Source organism: Pituophis catenifer, unplaced genomic scaffold (genome assembly GCF_029215685.1).
Source record: "Pituophis catenifer annectens isolate HBS135680 unplaced genomic scaffold, rPitCat1.0.hap2 SCAF_4, whole genome shotgun sequence".
Lineage (NCBI taxonomy): Eukaryota > Metazoa > Chordata > Lepidosauria > Squamata > Colubridae > Pituophis > Pituophis catenifer.
The window spans coordinates 76,832,939-76,850,340 of record NW_027256884.1 but is presented as its reverse complement, the minus strand read 5'-3'; the positions used below and the strand labels follow the sequence as shown (position 1 = coordinate 76,850,340).

The 17,402-nt window shown below is 41.6% G+C and overlaps 1 protein-coding gene across 3 annotated transcripts in view; it reads left to right on the top strand.

The window, feature by feature from the left end:
- Window positions 1-17,402, top strand: part of DYRK1A (dual specificity tyrosine phosphorylation regulated kinase 1A) — a 206,452-nt gene extending 189,050 nt beyond the window's left edge. For all 3 annotated transcript variants that reach the window (XM_070944306.1, XM_070944307.1, XM_070944308.1), the window contains 7 exons: window positions 82-229; window positions 6,590-6,876; window positions 10,410-10,556; window positions 10,659-10,799; window positions 12,564-12,870; window positions 13,089-13,213; window positions 14,172-17,402. In XM_070944306.1, coding sequence (XP_070800407.1) covers window positions 82-229; window positions 6,590-6,876; window positions 10,410-10,556; window positions 10,659-10,799; window positions 12,564-12,870; window positions 13,089-13,213; window positions 14,172-14,798 — 1,782 coding nt within the window. In that variant the 3' untranslated portion in view covers window positions 14,799-17,402. The remainder of the gene's footprint in view (window positions 1-81; window positions 230-6,589; window positions 6,877-10,409; window positions 10,557-10,658; window positions 10,800-12,563; window positions 12,871-13,088; window positions 13,214-14,171) is intronic.

Below are 17,402 nucleotides of genomic sequence, written 5' to 3'. Positions count from 1 at the left end.
TGTTTTGTCTTTCTAATTAACATGCAGTTGTATCTATTTTGTGTTTTTCTTTTCTACATTTCTGCATTTACATTTCTACAGGTTGTAAAGGCATATGACCGTGTGGAACAGGAGTGGGTAGCTATTAAAATTATAAAGAACAAGAAGGCTTTCCTAAATCAAGCCCAAATTGAAGTGCGACTTCTTGAGCTTATGAACAAACATGACACAGAAATGAAATATTACATAGGTATTTATCTTTTCAAGAGATAGCTTTTGAGTATCTCAGTTTTTATAATGATCAACCATTATATTTTCATTGTCTTTTTGAGGTTATAATATATTTCTTTTAAAAAAATCTTCTCAATCTTTGCAAATATCCACTTTTAGGCTATTTAAGGAGCATCATGTAATAATTTCTATAATTTCTTAAACTTTCACCAGTTATGTATTCAATCTGGATCTATTTTTGTACAGTTAGTCTTCATTAGCTCAAAATTTTTTAGATCCTTTTGGGTGTTCTTTGCAGAAAGTTACCATTATTCATTACATAAAATAAATGGATCTAAGTTTCTTGCTGAAGCTTCCATTGATCTTTTTGATTCATGAATGGAAACTTGATGCCTACATATAATAAGAGCCTTTTACGCAATTGTTCATATTTTGATGGTTCATTTCAGATTGTTCTGGTCAGGATGGATTTGATTTAAATCAAGTTGACTTAAATCACGGTTTAAATCATGATTTAAATCACTAGTAAAAGGCTTGATTTAAGTCAATTCGATTTAAATCATAATTTTTAAAGAGCAACTGTCATCTCTGTCCTGCATCCGCTCTTCCTATGACCCACTGTTAACTCAACAACAGTCCCATTCACTTTAATGGGATGGCTGGTGATGCGGCAGTGACAAAACAAGATGAGGGACCTGCAGGCAGCAGGTGAGTGGATGCCCGCTAACAGGTGCTGCCATGATGGATCTGAAATGACAGGTGCTATATTTAATAATATATTTATAAGCTGCTTAGAAGATTTCACTTTCATTTTTATTGCTTGCCCTTCCTCCTCACATTTAGAGCCTGGTGGTACAGATGCATTTCTCTTCAAACAATCATACAGTTTGTAGTGTACATAGATTTGTAAAACAATGGGATAAAGGAATGTTCCTGAACTTTGTTTTATGATTTATCTCATGGTTACTGTGAAATTGTGTGAATGCAGTGCATGATATTTCAGCCTGCAGAGTTTGGATTCATTGAATGAGTTTACCAGAAATGTAAATATTGCAAAATATACAGCCTCATGCTACATAACTAAGCTCCATTTCATGCTGAATAAACTAAATTATTAATGTATCTTAAATAGAAAACTATCTTTTGATATATGTTTACTCCAAAAGCATTTTATTAAAATAAATTTGATAAAAATAAATCCATTTTTTTTTTAAAAAATTAAATCATTGATTTTTATCTACCCCGGTTCTAGTTGATATATATTGATTAGAAACAGTTTAATGTTAATAGGAAATTTGCCTTTCTTCCAAATTGTAACTCAGGAACATTACTTATTTTATTTATTTATTTATTTTATTTGGCAGTATTTATATGCCACCCTTCTCCCGAAGGACTCAGGGCGGTGAACACACGTTAAAAACATACAATGATAAAATAATAAAATCCCGTTAAAACCAAATTAAAATCAATAAATAATAAAACCCAAGAATCAGCATCAGCCCATTCGTTGGAATAGCCAAATCTTCAGGCCTCGACAGAAGGAGCGGAGATCCGGGGCCGTCGGGAGCTCGGTGGGTAGTTCGTTCCAAAGGGTAGGGGCGCCCACAGAGAATGCCCTACCCCTGGGCGTCGCCAGATAGCATTGCCTGGTCGACGGTACCCTGAGGAGAGCAGCTCTGTGAGAACGGACAGGACAGTGGGAAACAGGCAGGAGATGGTCCTGCAAGTACCCTGGGCCTAAGCCATGTAGGGCTTTATAGGTCAATACCAGCACCTTGAAGTGAATCCGGTGGACCACTAGTAACCAGTGCAGCTCGTGCAGGAGAGGTGTTACACGGGAGTAATGAGGAGCTCCGGTAACCACCCGCGCAGCCGCATTCTGGACCAGCTGGATCTCCCGGGTGCACCTCAAGGGCAGCCCCATGTAGAGGGAATTGCAGTAATCCAGGCGGGATGTAACCAGGGTATGAGTGACCGTGAGAAGGGCATCACGGTCTATGAAAGGGCACAACTGGCGCACCAGGCGTACCTGTGCAAAAGCCCTCCTGGTCACGGCCGTCAAGTGTTCTTCTAAAGACAGCCGGGAATCCAGGAGGACACCCAAGTTGCGGGCCCTTTCAACGGAGGCAGGTACCTCCCCCCCATCAAAAGTGACGGGACCTCTAGAACGCGTGATGCCAGCAACCACAGCCACTCAGTCTTGGAAGGGTTGAGTCTGAGTCTGTTCCTACCCATCCAGACCCGCACCGCCTCCAGGCACCAGGACATCACGGAAAGGGCATCCCCGGGGTGGTCCGGGATGGAGATGTATAATTGAGTATCATCGGCGTACTGATGACACCTCACCCTGAAACCACAAATGATCTCACCCAGTGGCTTCATATAGATGTTAAAGAGTAGGGGGGAGAGAACTGACCCCTGAGGCACCCCACAAGTTAGGGGCCTCGGGGGGGACCTCTGTTCCCCCGCCCAAACAAACTGCGAGCGACCTGAGAGGTAGGAGGAGAACCACTGTAAAACAGTGCCTCCCATCCCCAACCCCTCAAGCCGCTGCAGTAGGATACCATGGTTGATGGTATCAAAAGCCACTGAGAGGTCAAGTAGGACCAGGATGGAGGAACAACCTCCATCCCGGGCCCGCCAGAGATCATTCACCAGAGCGACCAATGCCATTTCCGTGCTGTGCCCACGCCGGAAACCCGATTGATACGGGTCTAGGTACCCCGTTTCCTCCAGGAACTATGGAAGCTATTGTGCCACCATAGTCTCAATAATCTTTGCAATAAAGCGAAGGTTGGAGATGGGCCGATAGTTATTAAGTGAGTCTGGATCCAGGGCAGGCTTCTTGAGGAGGGGTTGAACCACCGCCTCCTTAAGAGAGGAGGGGAAGACCCCCTCCCTCAAAGAAGAGTTGATAATTGCCTGGATCCAGTCTCCGGTCACCTCCCAGGCGGGCGAAACAAGCCAGGAGGGACACAGATCCAGCAAACAAGTGGAGGCACCCAGTCTACCCACAATCCTGTCCACTTCATCGATGGAAACAGGGTCAAACTCAACCCAGATGTTACTCCCAAGACATTCCCCAGTCTCCCGGATGGATTCCGCCCAGTCAGAGTCCAAACCAGTCCGGATCTGAGCGATTTTATCTTGCAGAAACTGAACAAAATTCTCAGCCCTGCCCTGTAAAGGGTCAACCCCCGCCCCCTGATTAAGGAAGGAGTGGGTCACCCTAAACAGGGCCGCTGAGCGGTTTTCTGCAGATGCAATGAGAGTGGCGAAGTAATTACACCTCGCCGCTTCCATCACCACAAGATAAGCCCTAAAATGGGTTCTTAACTGTGTTTGATCAGATTCAGACTGGGAGGATCTCCAACACTCCTCTAGGTGTCTTTCCTGGCGCTTCATTTCCTGGAGCTCCATGGAGAACCAAGGAGTCACCCGGGATCTGCATCGGGTCAGAGGTCGCAAAGATGCGATTCGGTCCAAGGCCCCGGCAGCCGCCCGCTCCCAGGATGCCACCAGTGCCTCGGCCAAGTCGCAGGATTGAGAGGCCGGGAATGTCCCAAGCTCCGTCAGGAACTGCTCAGAGTCCATCAGGCACCTGGGGCGGAGCCATTTTACTGGTTCCACCTCCCAGTGGCAAGGGTTGGCAGATTGAAAGTCCAGTCTAAGGAGAGAATGGTTGGTCCATGACAAGGGGGGCAATAGAAAATTCCCCCTTACCCCGGCCATTTATCCACTGCCCAGAGAGAAAAAACAGGTCAAGTGTGTGTCCTCCCCTATGAGTTGGGCCCTGAATAACCTGAGTCAGGCCCATGGCCGCCATGGAGGCCGTGAACTCCCGGACTGTCTCAGATGTCTCGCCGATCGAAGGCAAGTTGAAATCTCTCACAACCCAAAGGCTTGGGAGTTCAACTGCTACTTTGGCCAGCACATCGAGCAGTGCGGGCAGGGTTGTGGCCACGCAGCTGGGAGATAGGTACGTGACCAACAAGCCCAACTGGACTCCAGGGTCCCACTTCAATAGGAGAGACTCACACCTGCCAATCTGAGGGACAGTGGCCTCTCTAGGACTAAGACTTCCCCTAATAACCACCGCCACCCCCCCCACCCCTTCCCTGGAGTCGCGGCCAGTGCAGCACACGAAAACCTGGGGGGGCATAAATCAGAGAGAGGGACTCTCCCCTCCTGCCCCAACCAGGTTTCTGTAATGCAAACCAGGTCCGCGCCCTCCTCCTCAATAAGATCTCGTACGAGGAGGGCCTTATTCGCAACGGACCTGGCATTCACATACACCAGTCTGAGTCCAGGGTCCCCCGCTCTCGCACCCCTAGGGAAGCAGGATGAGCAGTGGGAGCGGGAACGCGCCACCACCTGAATACAGCGGGTGCGAAGTCCCCACTCCCTGCTTCCATTCCCTCTGCCCCTCCCCACCATCACAGATATAGAATGTCTCTCTCCTCTCTGAGCTTCGTCTTCACCTCCATCCTCATCCATCCTGTCATCCATATACTTCCTTGATAATCATAATAGCGAACTGTTTATAATCAAGTGAATTAATTGAAATTCATTTGATTGTAAACAGTTCACTGTTTAGATTATCAACATATAACAGTTGATATAAGATATAACAGTATTTACCCCATAGTATATTAGCTTTCTCTCATACACTAACTGAATCTACTGATTCAGTCTTTCTGAAGACTCATACACATAATCTCTCATACTCTAACTGAATTAACTGGCGATAATACAGTTCTAAATTTTATGAGCAAGTTATGTACTCAGCACCCCCTTCCCCTTGGGACATTTAAAACAAACATGTATATCATTTTATTAAGATAGAAATGATGGCCCAAAAAGCAGGTTTACCAAGAATAATATTGAATAAGCAATCACATTTCTATTAATGCCTTCAATGTGGCATATATGTTTTGTCCTGGTTTTGTTTCTGAATAGTGTAGAAAGATACGAATGAATTAATATGCTTGTCCTTGGATATATTTGTTGAGGTTAATTATTGCAATGGAATCCTGAATCTCCCTAAATGAAGCTCAGATTTTGGCTTGATAGATGACACACTCAGATTATCAGTTTCTCAGATGATCCAGATTCAGTAGGACTAAATTGCTCCAAGTTACATTGAGAAAAACAAAATAATGTGCTATGTATATGTGTTTTCAAAGTTCTAGTCTTCACTTGTAAAACTCAGAAAGGGTTAGTGTCTGTCATATTTAAAACACAACCTTTTTTCATTAAATTACTGCCTGTAATTTAGTCCACCATCAAAAGAAGCTAGACAGAAATATGAGATACTATCTTCCTGATACTTTCTAAGGTTAGACTAGCCTTTTCTTTATTTAATATATTTTGAAAAATATTATTTCCCCCCAAATATGACATCTGATTGTTTTTACCTAGGCTCCTCATTTTTAGGAGCATTTTCATGCCTTAATTTTACAATTAGTATTTTAATTGTAAGACATGTTAAGGAAGTAGATACCCAGATTATTTCTTTAACAGTGAAGGAGTAGATGAAACTATCAAAACATCAAGAGACACTAAGGCAATATAGGCATTTTTAAAACACTTATAATTATGAAATTATAAAAAGTAGGTTTTTCTGAACTAATGGTAGTTATGTAACTAAAGTTAACTTTATGTAATTCAGAATGATCTAATTACTCTGCTGTGCATTCTGTTGCAGAATGAAATATAATGTATAAAAGCAATTCTAAAGCAACACTAATGAAATTTGCTTTTAAAGTTAATATAAACGTAAGAAATTTGGAAAGAATTTTGTAACAAATTAAATGAAAATATAAAGATACGATAGAAATATAGTAAGATGATGGGGACGAAGTAGAGGACACAATATGTACTCAGATGACACACTGAATGATTAATGATGTATTGTTTGTTTAAAAAAAGAAATTTGCTTTTACATATGTACTTGATTCTAGACAAGAAATTAAAGGCACACATTCTCTTCGTAATGGCAGCAGTATATTTCTTCTTTAGTTGTTGCATTTAGCTCAATCAAATTTTAGTCTAATTTCAAATAGTTTAAGAAGAAAGGTTGAAGCCTCAAGCATAGGAAGTCTATAAATGAAGGAATATAGTTTGTTTTAGAAAAAGTAAGTGCCACCATTTTAATTTTAGCATCATGTGATTTTCAAAGAAAGAAATTACCTATAACTTTTTTTCAAAAGGAAGTTTTTGTGTATGAATATAGAAAAGTAAAAGGATAGTTGTACTTTAAAAAAGAGTTTGGCAGACTTTTGGGCAACCTTTGGAAGCAATAGCTTCCTTAGGGAGATACTTAAAGGTTTGAGACTATACCTGTAATTTAACACCTCCCCCTTCTTTTTTCTTTCAGTGCATTTGAAGCGTCACTTTATGTTCCGAAACCATCTCTGTTTAGTTTTTGAAATGCTCTCCTATAATCTTTATGACCTTCTGCGGAATACAAATTTCAGAGGGGTTTCATTGAACTTGACGCGAAAGTTTGCACAACAGATGTGTACTGCACTGCTTTTTCTTGCAACTCCTGAACTTAGTATCATTCACTGTGATCTAAAACCCGAGAACATCTTGCTGTGTAACCCCAAACGAAGCGCTATCAAAATAGTTGATTTTGGCAGTTCTTGCCAGCTTGGACAGAGGGTAAGTATTACCACATCAACATATTTCAGTATTACTTGTTATTTTATTTTGTTTTGTTTTGTTTTGTTTATATTTTAAATAAATCAGCATACTCCAAAAATAATTTTATATGTTCCTAATTACTACATAAGGACAAAATAAGCAAAATGTTTTTAGTGATAAAGGGACTACCCATATTTCTGCATGTTTCCTAACTAAGCATTCAGAACGTATAGTATAGGTGTATGTAAAGTGTATACATTTTACATATGCAAAATGTAACTATGTAACTATTTTTCCGCTCTTATCGCATCGGAAGATAACCGCCCGGCCACCCTGTTTAGGGTGACCCGCTCCCTCCTCCATCTGGGAGCGCGGGAGGATCCCTTGCAGGGTCGTGCTGAGGATTTTGTTCAGTATCTGCACGATAAAATCACTCAGATTCAGGAAGGCTTGGTCTCTGACTGGGTAGGTACAGGCGGGATGATGGGTGCCGGTCTTGGGACTGCCATTTGGGAGGAGTTCAACCCTGTTGCTCCCGAGGACGTGGACAGGATACTGGGGCAGCTGAACGCGACCACATGTTTATTGGACCCGTGTCCCTCCTGGTTGGTGCTGGCCTCCCAGGAGGTTACGCGAGGCTGGCTCCAGGGGATTATCAACGCTTCCTTGAGTGAGGGTGTCTTGCCATCCACCTTGAAAGAGGCGGTGGTGAGGCCCCTCCTCAAGAAGCCTGCTCTGGATCCGGCTGTTTTGGCTAACTACCGTCCGGTCTCCAACCTTCCCTTCTTGGCAAAGGTTGTTGAGAGTGTGGTGGCGCGACAGCTTCCTGGGTACCTGGATGAAGCTGTCTATCTTGATCCGCTCCAGTCCGGCTTCAGGCCTGGGCACAGCACGGAAATGGCATTGGTCGCGTTGTTGGATGATCTCTGGAGGGCTTGGGATAGGGGCTGCTCCTCTATCCTGGTCCCATTAGATCTCTCAGCGGCTTTTGATACCATCGACCATGGTATCTTGCTGCGCCGGTTAGAGGGGTTGGGAGTGGGGGGCACCGTCCTGCGGTGGTTCTCCTCCTATCTCTCCGACCGGTCGCAGTCGGTGTTGGCAGGGGGGCAGAGGTTGACCCCAAGGTGCCTTGTTTGTGGGGTGCCGCAGGGGTCGGTCCTCTCGTCCCTTCTGTTCAACATTTATGTGAAGCCGCTGGGTGTGATCATCTGTGGCTTTGGGGTGGAGTTCCATCAGTACGCTGATGATACTCAGCTGTACATCTCCACCCCAGGCCATCCCAACGATGCCCTTGAAGTGATGTCCCGGTGCCTGGAGGCCGTGCGGACCTGGATGGGGAGTAACAGGCTTCAACTCAACCCTTCCAAGACGGAGTGGCTGTGGCTTCCGGCATCCTGATATAGCCAGCTGGTGCCATCGCTAGCTATTGAGGGTGAGTTATTGGCCCCCACAGATAGGGCTCGCAACTTGGGTGTCCTCCTGGATGCACGGCTGTCTTTAGAAGAGCATATGACGGACGTGGCCAGGGGGGCTTTTTATCAGGTTCGCCTGATTCGCCAGTTGCGTCCCTTTCTGGATCGGGACTCCTTACGCACAGTTACTCAGGCGCTCGTCACTTCCCGCCTGGACTACTGCAATGCTCTCTACATGGGGCTCCCCTTGAGGAGCACCCGGAGGCTCCAACTGGTGCAGAATGCGGCCGCGCGGGGGATTATGGGAGCGAGGGGGCGCTCCCATGTGACACCTCTCCTGCGTGAGCTGCATTGGCTTCCAGTGATCTGCCGGGTGCGCTTCAAGGTGTTGGTCACCACCTTTAAAGTGCTCCATGGCATAGGACCTGGGTATTTGCGGGACCGCCTTCTGCCGCCGATAGCCTCCCACCGACCAGTACGCTCCCACAGAGAGGGACTCCTCAGGGTGCCATCAGCCAGGCAATGTTGGCTGGCGACCCCCAGGGGGAGGGCCTTCTCTGTGGCATCTCCTGCCCTCTGGAACGATTTGCCCCTGGAGATACGAAGGATATCAGATCCCCGGGTTTTTCGCCGTGCCCTAAAAACCTTTCTTTTCCATCAAGCAGGGCTGGCGTGAACCCCCCCCCCCTGCCTTTTTAGTTTTTTTTAGCCTTTTAAATTGTCAAATGGGTTTTAGTTGAATGTTTTAAATTTTGGGCCACAGTTATATAATTCTTTTAATATATATATTATATATATATATATAATATATATCTCCATGTGGCTGCAGTCTCTATAGTAGTAAATGATAATTCTGTTTGCAGTAGTGCACAGTTAAACTGTTGAACTCTTTACTAAATCTTAGCCAGAATGTTAGATTTGCATTTAAATAACATAAAATAAAATAAAAACAAAAACATATATTTGCCGGTGCAGAGTTTTTATGGCTCAAATAGCAGAGTAATTCTGTTTCAGAAAGCAGAAGGACACAGTTTTGTTTTTGTTTTTAAGGTTTCTTGAAGTTAAAACATCAAGAAAAAATATCCCAAAGAGGTCACAGCAAACTACTTTCATATTGTCAAGAAAATATATAGATGTGGAGTCCTTATTGCTCTCTGGGGTTGATTATTTGCTTGTAGAAGTTTCATTACCCAATTAAGCAATATCATCAGTGCTAGTGAGTGTAAGATTTGTTTATGTACAGTATCTTGCCCTGCCAATATTGGTGTGGGTATGATTTTTTCCTTTGTAAATCCTCGAGTATAGTTTTCTAGTTGATCGTTTGCCTGATATATTCCTTGATTATCTGAGTGTTGGTTGCTGGAGAGGATGTGTTCTAGTCTTTTTGTTTCCTACTGTACGTAAACAGGGAGCAAATTCCACACTTATTTAACATTGATGATGTTATCTATTTGGGTATTAAAATGCCTGGAAGCAAACAGCTCCATAGTTCAACCTTGAGTTAAATAGATTCTCTTTTATTGAAATATATAGATATGTCCCTGTATCACCTGAAGTTGAACTCTGCTTGAAGGAGGCTTATTTTATTACATTGTTTAGAATCTAGTAGCAAATTTATATTATAGTTTTTATAGTATAATTCTACATGTCAGGCACAAGTAATCAGATCTACATGTGAAGGGTTGAATCCTTATTGCATCCTATCTATAATATAAGAATCTCTCCAGACTGCTTGCTCTCTCTTGGGAACAAACAGATAAGGTTCCATGGAACGTGTGTGATTGTGTGTGTGTGTGTCAGAAAGAGAGGGGGAGGAGAGCATCCAAGCTGTGCAATGATTTGAGATTAACCCCTGCTTGATCCCTCCTCCTTTCCTGGTTGGTAGCTTCCCAACATCATATGAATCTTTCACAAATAAAGAAACAGAATTGCAGTCTATGAAGCAAAGTATTGTTAACATTTTCTGCTGCATAATTGCATATTTAACTTTAACCTTTTTTAATTACCAAGTTTTGTAGCATTTAAAATTTTTCTCTCCTTATTTTGTATTTCAAACAAATTATGTGCAATATAGAATCATTACTTTCTAACTAGATTTTTTGGGGATTATTTAATGTCTTTGTTTATAAAATGCAGATATATCAATATATCCAGAGTCGCTTTTATCGATCACCTGAGGTGCTATTGGGAATGCCTTATGATCTTGCAATTGATATGTGGTCCCTTGGTTGTATCTTAGTGGAAATGCACACTGGAGAACCTCTTTTCAGTGGAGCAAATGAGGTATGTTAATATTCATATGAATTTTTATTATGTTGAGTTGCCTATTTCTTAAGTTTTAAATATTTGGTTACGCTTCTAATTGGTTTTCCTCATTTGAAACAGGTTGATCAGATGAATAAAATAGTGGAAGTTTTGGGTATACCACCTGCTCATATTCTTGACCAAGCACCAAAAGCAAAAAAGTTTTTTGAGAAGTTGCCAGATGGCTCTTGGACCTTAAAAAAGACCAAAGATGGGAAAAGGGTAAATAGATATTTTGATCTTTGATCTATATTAATCTGTTTGTAACTATGCTAGCTCTCTTGGCTACGAAACAGAGATGAACACTGTTCATTAGAATCAGAATCAACTGGAGAGGGGAAACCTTTACTTTTGCTAATCCTGATTTAAATGAGAACACTTTTCCTACATAGAGAAATTATTAATTTCTATAATTAATTATTAATATTTTCTACTACTAGGAAATGTAATAGTAAAATAAATGGCAAGCATACATTGGTTTTCAGTCCAAAAATATTTCACTTTAGAACATTGTCAGAAATAAACTATGCAATAATTGTAATTATTTACTCTACAGCTTTTACTAAGAAGAATAAAAACAAAAGTTAAAAAATATAAAAATGATCTGGCATCCCAAACCCTGAAGGGAGCTATATTAGTTTAGAGCAGTGATGGCGAACCTTTTCGGCACCAAGTGTCCAAACCGGAACACGCGCGCCAAAGTACCGGAAACCCAAAGAGCACCTGGCTGGTGCGCATGTGCACGCCAGCCAGCTGGTCTTCACATGCGCCAGAGCGCTGGAAACCCAAAGACCAGGTAGCCGATGAGCACCGGCCAGCTGGTCTTCAGGTTTCCAGTGTGCGTGAAGACCACACCAGAAACCAGAAGAGCAGCTGGCGATAGCGCACCTGCCCACAGAGAGGGCTCTGCATGCCACTGATTCGCCATCACGGGTTTAGAGTTTAAGACACTGGACAACATAGGCACATTCTCTCTCCATCCCTCTCTCTATTTCTCTCTCTCTCCCTCTCTCTCTCTCTCTCTCTCTCTCTCTCTCTCTCTCTCTCTCTCACACACACACACACTTTTGGAAGTTGAACTCACATACTATAAACTTTCTAAACTGGGGAAATTGTAGAGAAATGGTGTTGTAAGCTACCCAGCATTACTTTTTTTTTTTTTGTTATTTTATATTTATTTCTAAATTTATTGGGTCCTCATCTTACCACAGGATAACTGTGGCATATAAATTTAATAAATAAATAAAATATTCATAGGGGAATAGTTTATAAGCATTGATATCTGATCTCTGAGTGGCTGTTGTAATACATAGATGAAATATTAATCTACTGTCATGGCATGTGGAAATGACCTTCAGAGATGCAAGGAAAGATGATATCTAAGGAAGATCGAACAAGATAAGGAGGCTTAACAGTCAGAGAAAGAAACATGCCCTAGTTAGGTCAAAAGAGGCAAAAGATTTATACTTGCAGATTTGCAAATTTGATGTCTACCCTCCCACGTACTTTTAACAGCCTTATTTTGTGGAGGGGGGAGCACTAGGGTTAGGATCAAATAAGTTTATTTGACCATTAAGCCACTCTGGTTTCTCTGGTTTTCTTTTAAAGTAAATGAATATTGTTAATAACTGTAAATGTTTCAGAAGTGACTTGCCATTATCATCTTCCTAGAGCTGAGAGAGAGTGACTGGCCCAAGGTCATCTAATTGGCTTTGTATTTAAGGCAGGACTAGAACTCAAGGTCTCTCAGTTTCTACCCTGATGCCTTAATCTGTACACTAAACTAGCTCTGAAGATTTCAGGGACCCATCCAGGGGTCATCAGGAGTCAAAAACAAAAACCAACAACCACATCGAAAACCAAAATACCCCAAATCAAGGGTAGTTTTTAAAAAAAAACAAAAAAAAAACCAACTGGAAGTATTTATATTGTTAGAAAACTGATCTGAAATAATAAAAATGTAAATAATTTCTAATTTTCTAACAGGAGTATAAACCACCTGGAACCCGTAAACTTCACAATATACTTGGAGTTGAAACAGGAGGACCAGGAGGCCGTCGTGCTGGGGAGTCGGGTCATACTGTAGCTGACTACTTGAAGTTTAAAGACCTCATCTTAAGGATGCTTGATTATGATCCAAAAACCCGAATTCAACCTTATTATGCTCTGCAGCATAGTTTCTTTAAGAAAACAGCAGATGAAGGTACAAACACAAGTAACAGTGTCTCTACAAGTCCTGCTATGGAGCAGTCGCAGTCTTCAGGAACCACTTCTAGCACATCTTCAAGCTCAGGTACACTCGTGATTCCTACAACATTTTGGAAATGAAGTCATTGGAAGAATATTTACTATATATATAAAAATGTTTTTATATTATTTTAAATCTGGCTCTCTCCTTTTTAAAATTCTTTTTTTCCTTTGTAATGAACTTATTTATTATGCTTTCCTGTTGTCACATCAAAATTACTGATTATATCATCTTCAGCGTATCTGTTTTGCTTATGATTAAAGGTGGCTCTTCGGGGACAAGCAACAGTGGAAGAGCACGGTCAGATCCAACACACCAGCATCGACATAGTGGTGGACACTTCACTGCTGCTGTACAAGCTATGGATTGTGAAACGCACAGTCCTCAGGTAGTTTTCAAAGGAAGTTTCTGTTAACTAATTATTGGTATGCTTAAATAAACAAATAGTTCTGCTCTGTGATGACACTACAGCCGTGATGGCGAACCTATGGCATGGGTGCCACAGGTGGTACGCGTAGCCATATTGGTGGGCACGCGAGCTCAGCTCCGGCCCGCATGCATGTGCCGGCCGGCTGATTTTTCAGACCTTCTGAGCCCACCAGAAGTAGCGAAACAGGCTGTTTTCTGCCTCCAGAGGACCTGGGGGGTGGGGAGGCCAGCTTTTCTCTCTCCCCAGCCTCCAAAGCCTTTCTAGGAGTCTGGGGAGGGTGAAAACGGCCCCCACACCCCCACCCCCGGAGGCCAGAAATGGCCCATTTGCCAACTTTCCTAGAAAGGCTCTGGAGCTGGGGACAGCAAAAAACGGGCCTACTGTGCCATCACTTGCCCAGAGTGGGGGGGGTGCACGCGGGGCAGGGCGCATAGAATTATGGGTGTGGGCACGTGTGCGCGCGCCTCCACCCCCCCCCCCACACTCCTGGCATGCAATGACAAAAAGGTTACCCATCACTGCACTACAGTAACAATCTTTTACCAATTCTGCAACCATTATTTTATCATTCAGATAATTATTTGATAATTATTAAAACCAAAATAATTGCCAATAGTTAACTAATGCCAAGCTAATAGTTCCTTCTAAATCACATTACTAAAATTGTTTGAACAGTTAAATTATGCATATTTGATAACCGGGTCTAAGAACTTTTGTAATACTGCAGGAGATAGATACTAATAAGCAATGGTCATGTTTCATTTTTTTGAAGTTTTAAGTTATATTTTTGGCAAGAGATAAATCAAGTTCAGTGTAGTACAAACTTAAGTCTGCTTTGTTTAGATTTTATGACATAAAATAACTTAACCCCTCCTTTGTGTGTGTGTGTGTGTGTTTGTATGTATTGTTGTTATAGGTTCGACAGCAGTTTCCTCCTCCTCTTGGTTGGCCAGGAACTGAAGCTCCTACACAAGTCACTGTTGAAACCCATCCAGTTCAAGAAACCTCTTTCCATGTTACTCCTCAGCAACAAAATGCATTACACCATCATCATGGAAATAATTCCCACCACCACCATCACCACCACCATCATCACCACCATCATCATGGACAGCAGGCCTTGGGTAATCGGACCAGGCCAAGGGTCTACAATTCTCCAACAAACAGCTCGTCCACCCAAGATTCCATGGAGGTGGGCCATGGTCACCACTCCATGACATCCCTGTCTTCCTCAACAACTTCTTCCTCTACATCTTCCTCCTCAACTGGTAATCAAGGCAATCAGGCCTATCAGAACCGCCCTGTGGCTGCTAACGCGTTAGACTTTGGACAAAATGGAGCTATGGACGTCAATTTAACGGTCTATTCTAATCCACACCAAGAAACTGGCATAGCAGGACATCCAACGTACCAGTTTTCTGCTAACACAGGTCCTGCTCATTACATGACTGAAGGACATCTTACAATGAGACAGGGAATTGATAGGGAAGAATCTCCCATGACAGGAGTTTGTGTTCAGCAAAGTCCTGTGGCCAGCTCGTGACTAAACTGAAACAGATTTGTTTCTTGTGTGTTTTTATAGAAGTGGTGTTTTTCCAAAAAAAAAAAAAAAAGTGCAAAGCTGCTTGAATCAGGAGGAGATAGACTTATTGAACCGCTACAGAAGGGCAAAGCTAACTATTTTTTTAAACTTGAACAGATTGCAGTGAAGTTTTTAGAGCCATGTTCATACCTATCCTAGATAGCTTTGAGAAGATTTCTCACCTTTTTGCCCGTTTTAATTACTACAACCAAGTCACATATATATTTTTCCCCTTGTTCAACAGAATGAATATTCAAGAGTTGATCTTAGTTGCAAGCATATTTTAAGGCATGCCCAGAATCATATAAATGGGCATTTTGAGGTTTTTCTTTCTTTCTTTTTTTAATATTAAGGGGGGAGGGGTGGGGAGTAATAATGAATTTCCATTCCCCAAACATACATGAACACAAAAAGCAGTACTGTAAGGAAGAGGGACCCTAAGATTACAAAACAGAATCTTTAGCTGTAAAAAGGATGGTTGTAATGGTATTCATGAGACACATTAAGCATGCTAAGTGGCGGTGATTAAGACTCCTTATCTGAACCTATTGAGAATCAAAGCAGCAATTATATTGGGATTCTGTGTCTCATGTTTGAGGCTACAATCAGTTAGTATTGAAATAAGACTGGTCCTGTAAGTAAGGTGCACTGAGAAGCAATCAACAGGTTGGTCTTGACCAGTCCAGGGGAAGTCTTAAGTGGTGGTCTTTGGGATAACCTTTGGCCTTATGGATTTGGACTCTAAGTTAGAAGAGCCTACCATTTCAGATGCAATCACTTTTGGACATGTTTTTGCAGACAGTCCTTAATGCTGAAAACACAGAGAATGGGTAATTCAAGAGGCCTTTCTTTTAAAATAGACTTTGTGACCCACTTATTGTAAGGTATTGCAAGGTCACTTTGCGTGTGTCATAAAGCTGACTTCCTTATTGGTTGAAGGTCACAGGAGTAGTGGTTTGCTTTTGATGAAAATAGCTACAACTGTGTTCCTCTCTGCTTTTCACTTTCTTTTTTTCCTTTCCTTCCTATGTCTTCTTCCTCTTTTTGCTTTTTCTGGGCACGTGGTTTCTCCACTGTTACTTCTGCACAAAGATGTCTTCTGTTCAACCTGAACATTTTTAAAAATGCAGAATTTTATGTGACTGCTTTTTTGCCTCACAATTATGCTGTGAATTTTACAAATTTTTTTTCTTTTTTGATAATTTATTGTACCAAAGCTGTTTTTATAGCACATAGATGTCTGTAACCAATAATGTAGCAGTTCTGCACTTTGACACAAGGTGTAACTAGACCATTTTTAAATGTCAGTTGAAAATTATGGCTGTACTATTGCTTAAACAAAACTGGAACTGTTGTTTATTCATAGCCAATACATTTACAACAGTCTGTGTATTGAACATGATAGATAGGACATCTAATTCAACACTATAACATCTGTTACATTATAAATGTGTTAAAGCTTCTGAAAGTAAAAGGGACAGTAAAGCCAGAAGCTATGAAACCAGCAGTTAATTTGTTATACCCCTTATTAGCATAAATGTAAACCTGAAGGCAAGACCTTGATTGCATGAACAGATCCAAAACACTAAGATGAGTGAAATAATTATAAAAAAGGCTCAAGTGAAATCTGAGGCTGAGTAGGCTGTACTTAACAGGAGGTCTGCTGCCTTAATTTAACATAATCAGCATGGCAGTTGGCTAAATTTCAGAACCCTTTTGAAGATTTTTGAAATTACGAATACGAACATTGTGAATAAAATAGAGGAATTGGGGTAATAAAGTGGTTATCTTTCCAGATTAACACTGTTTTGCCCTTTACATGAACAGAAGCAGTAATCTACCTCTGCCAGTAAACCAGTTTAAAAGGCCATTCAACAAAATACGGTGCACTTCAGACTGGTTAGTCCTTATAGCAAACTAGGTCGGTTCTTCTGAACAAATTTTTTTCTTTCTTTTTTATAATCATTCCTTATATTGGCAAAAGAGAGGCTGAATGCAGTGGAAGTATGAAAGAATGCTTTAGAAATAAGGAGTTTTTGTAAAGCAACTTTTTTATCAAGGTATCCATATTTATTTTATATTGCGATCTCAAGCCTGTGAATTGATGTTTTTGAACTTCTGCAGTTCAAAAATGTTTGCTGGGCAAAAGGCTGTCGTCACAACAATGGAGCATTGAGCTTAGCAATACAAAACAGAATCCAATATGTACTGCTGTCTAGGAATATAAGGGTAACAAATATGGGTAATTTTTCTTGTGCTGGTTGCCATACCTTAACAAGCACCAAAAATACTGTTTTAAAATTTACATAAAGAAAAATCATAAACTCCAGTGCTTCTGCATACTGTGTTATGTTACAGTCCAGTTTTGTGTGCTTTACTACACAGTTTGGTTACAGGACTTCTGTGCATTGTAAACATAAACAGCATGGAAAAGGTTAAATACCTGTGTTCAGATTGTAAGATCTAGTCCGGACTTGCTGTGTATATTGTAACGTTAAATGAAAAGACAAGCCCTTTGTATTATAGTCATGCAGTCTTATGTATGATAAACAGTTGAATAATTTG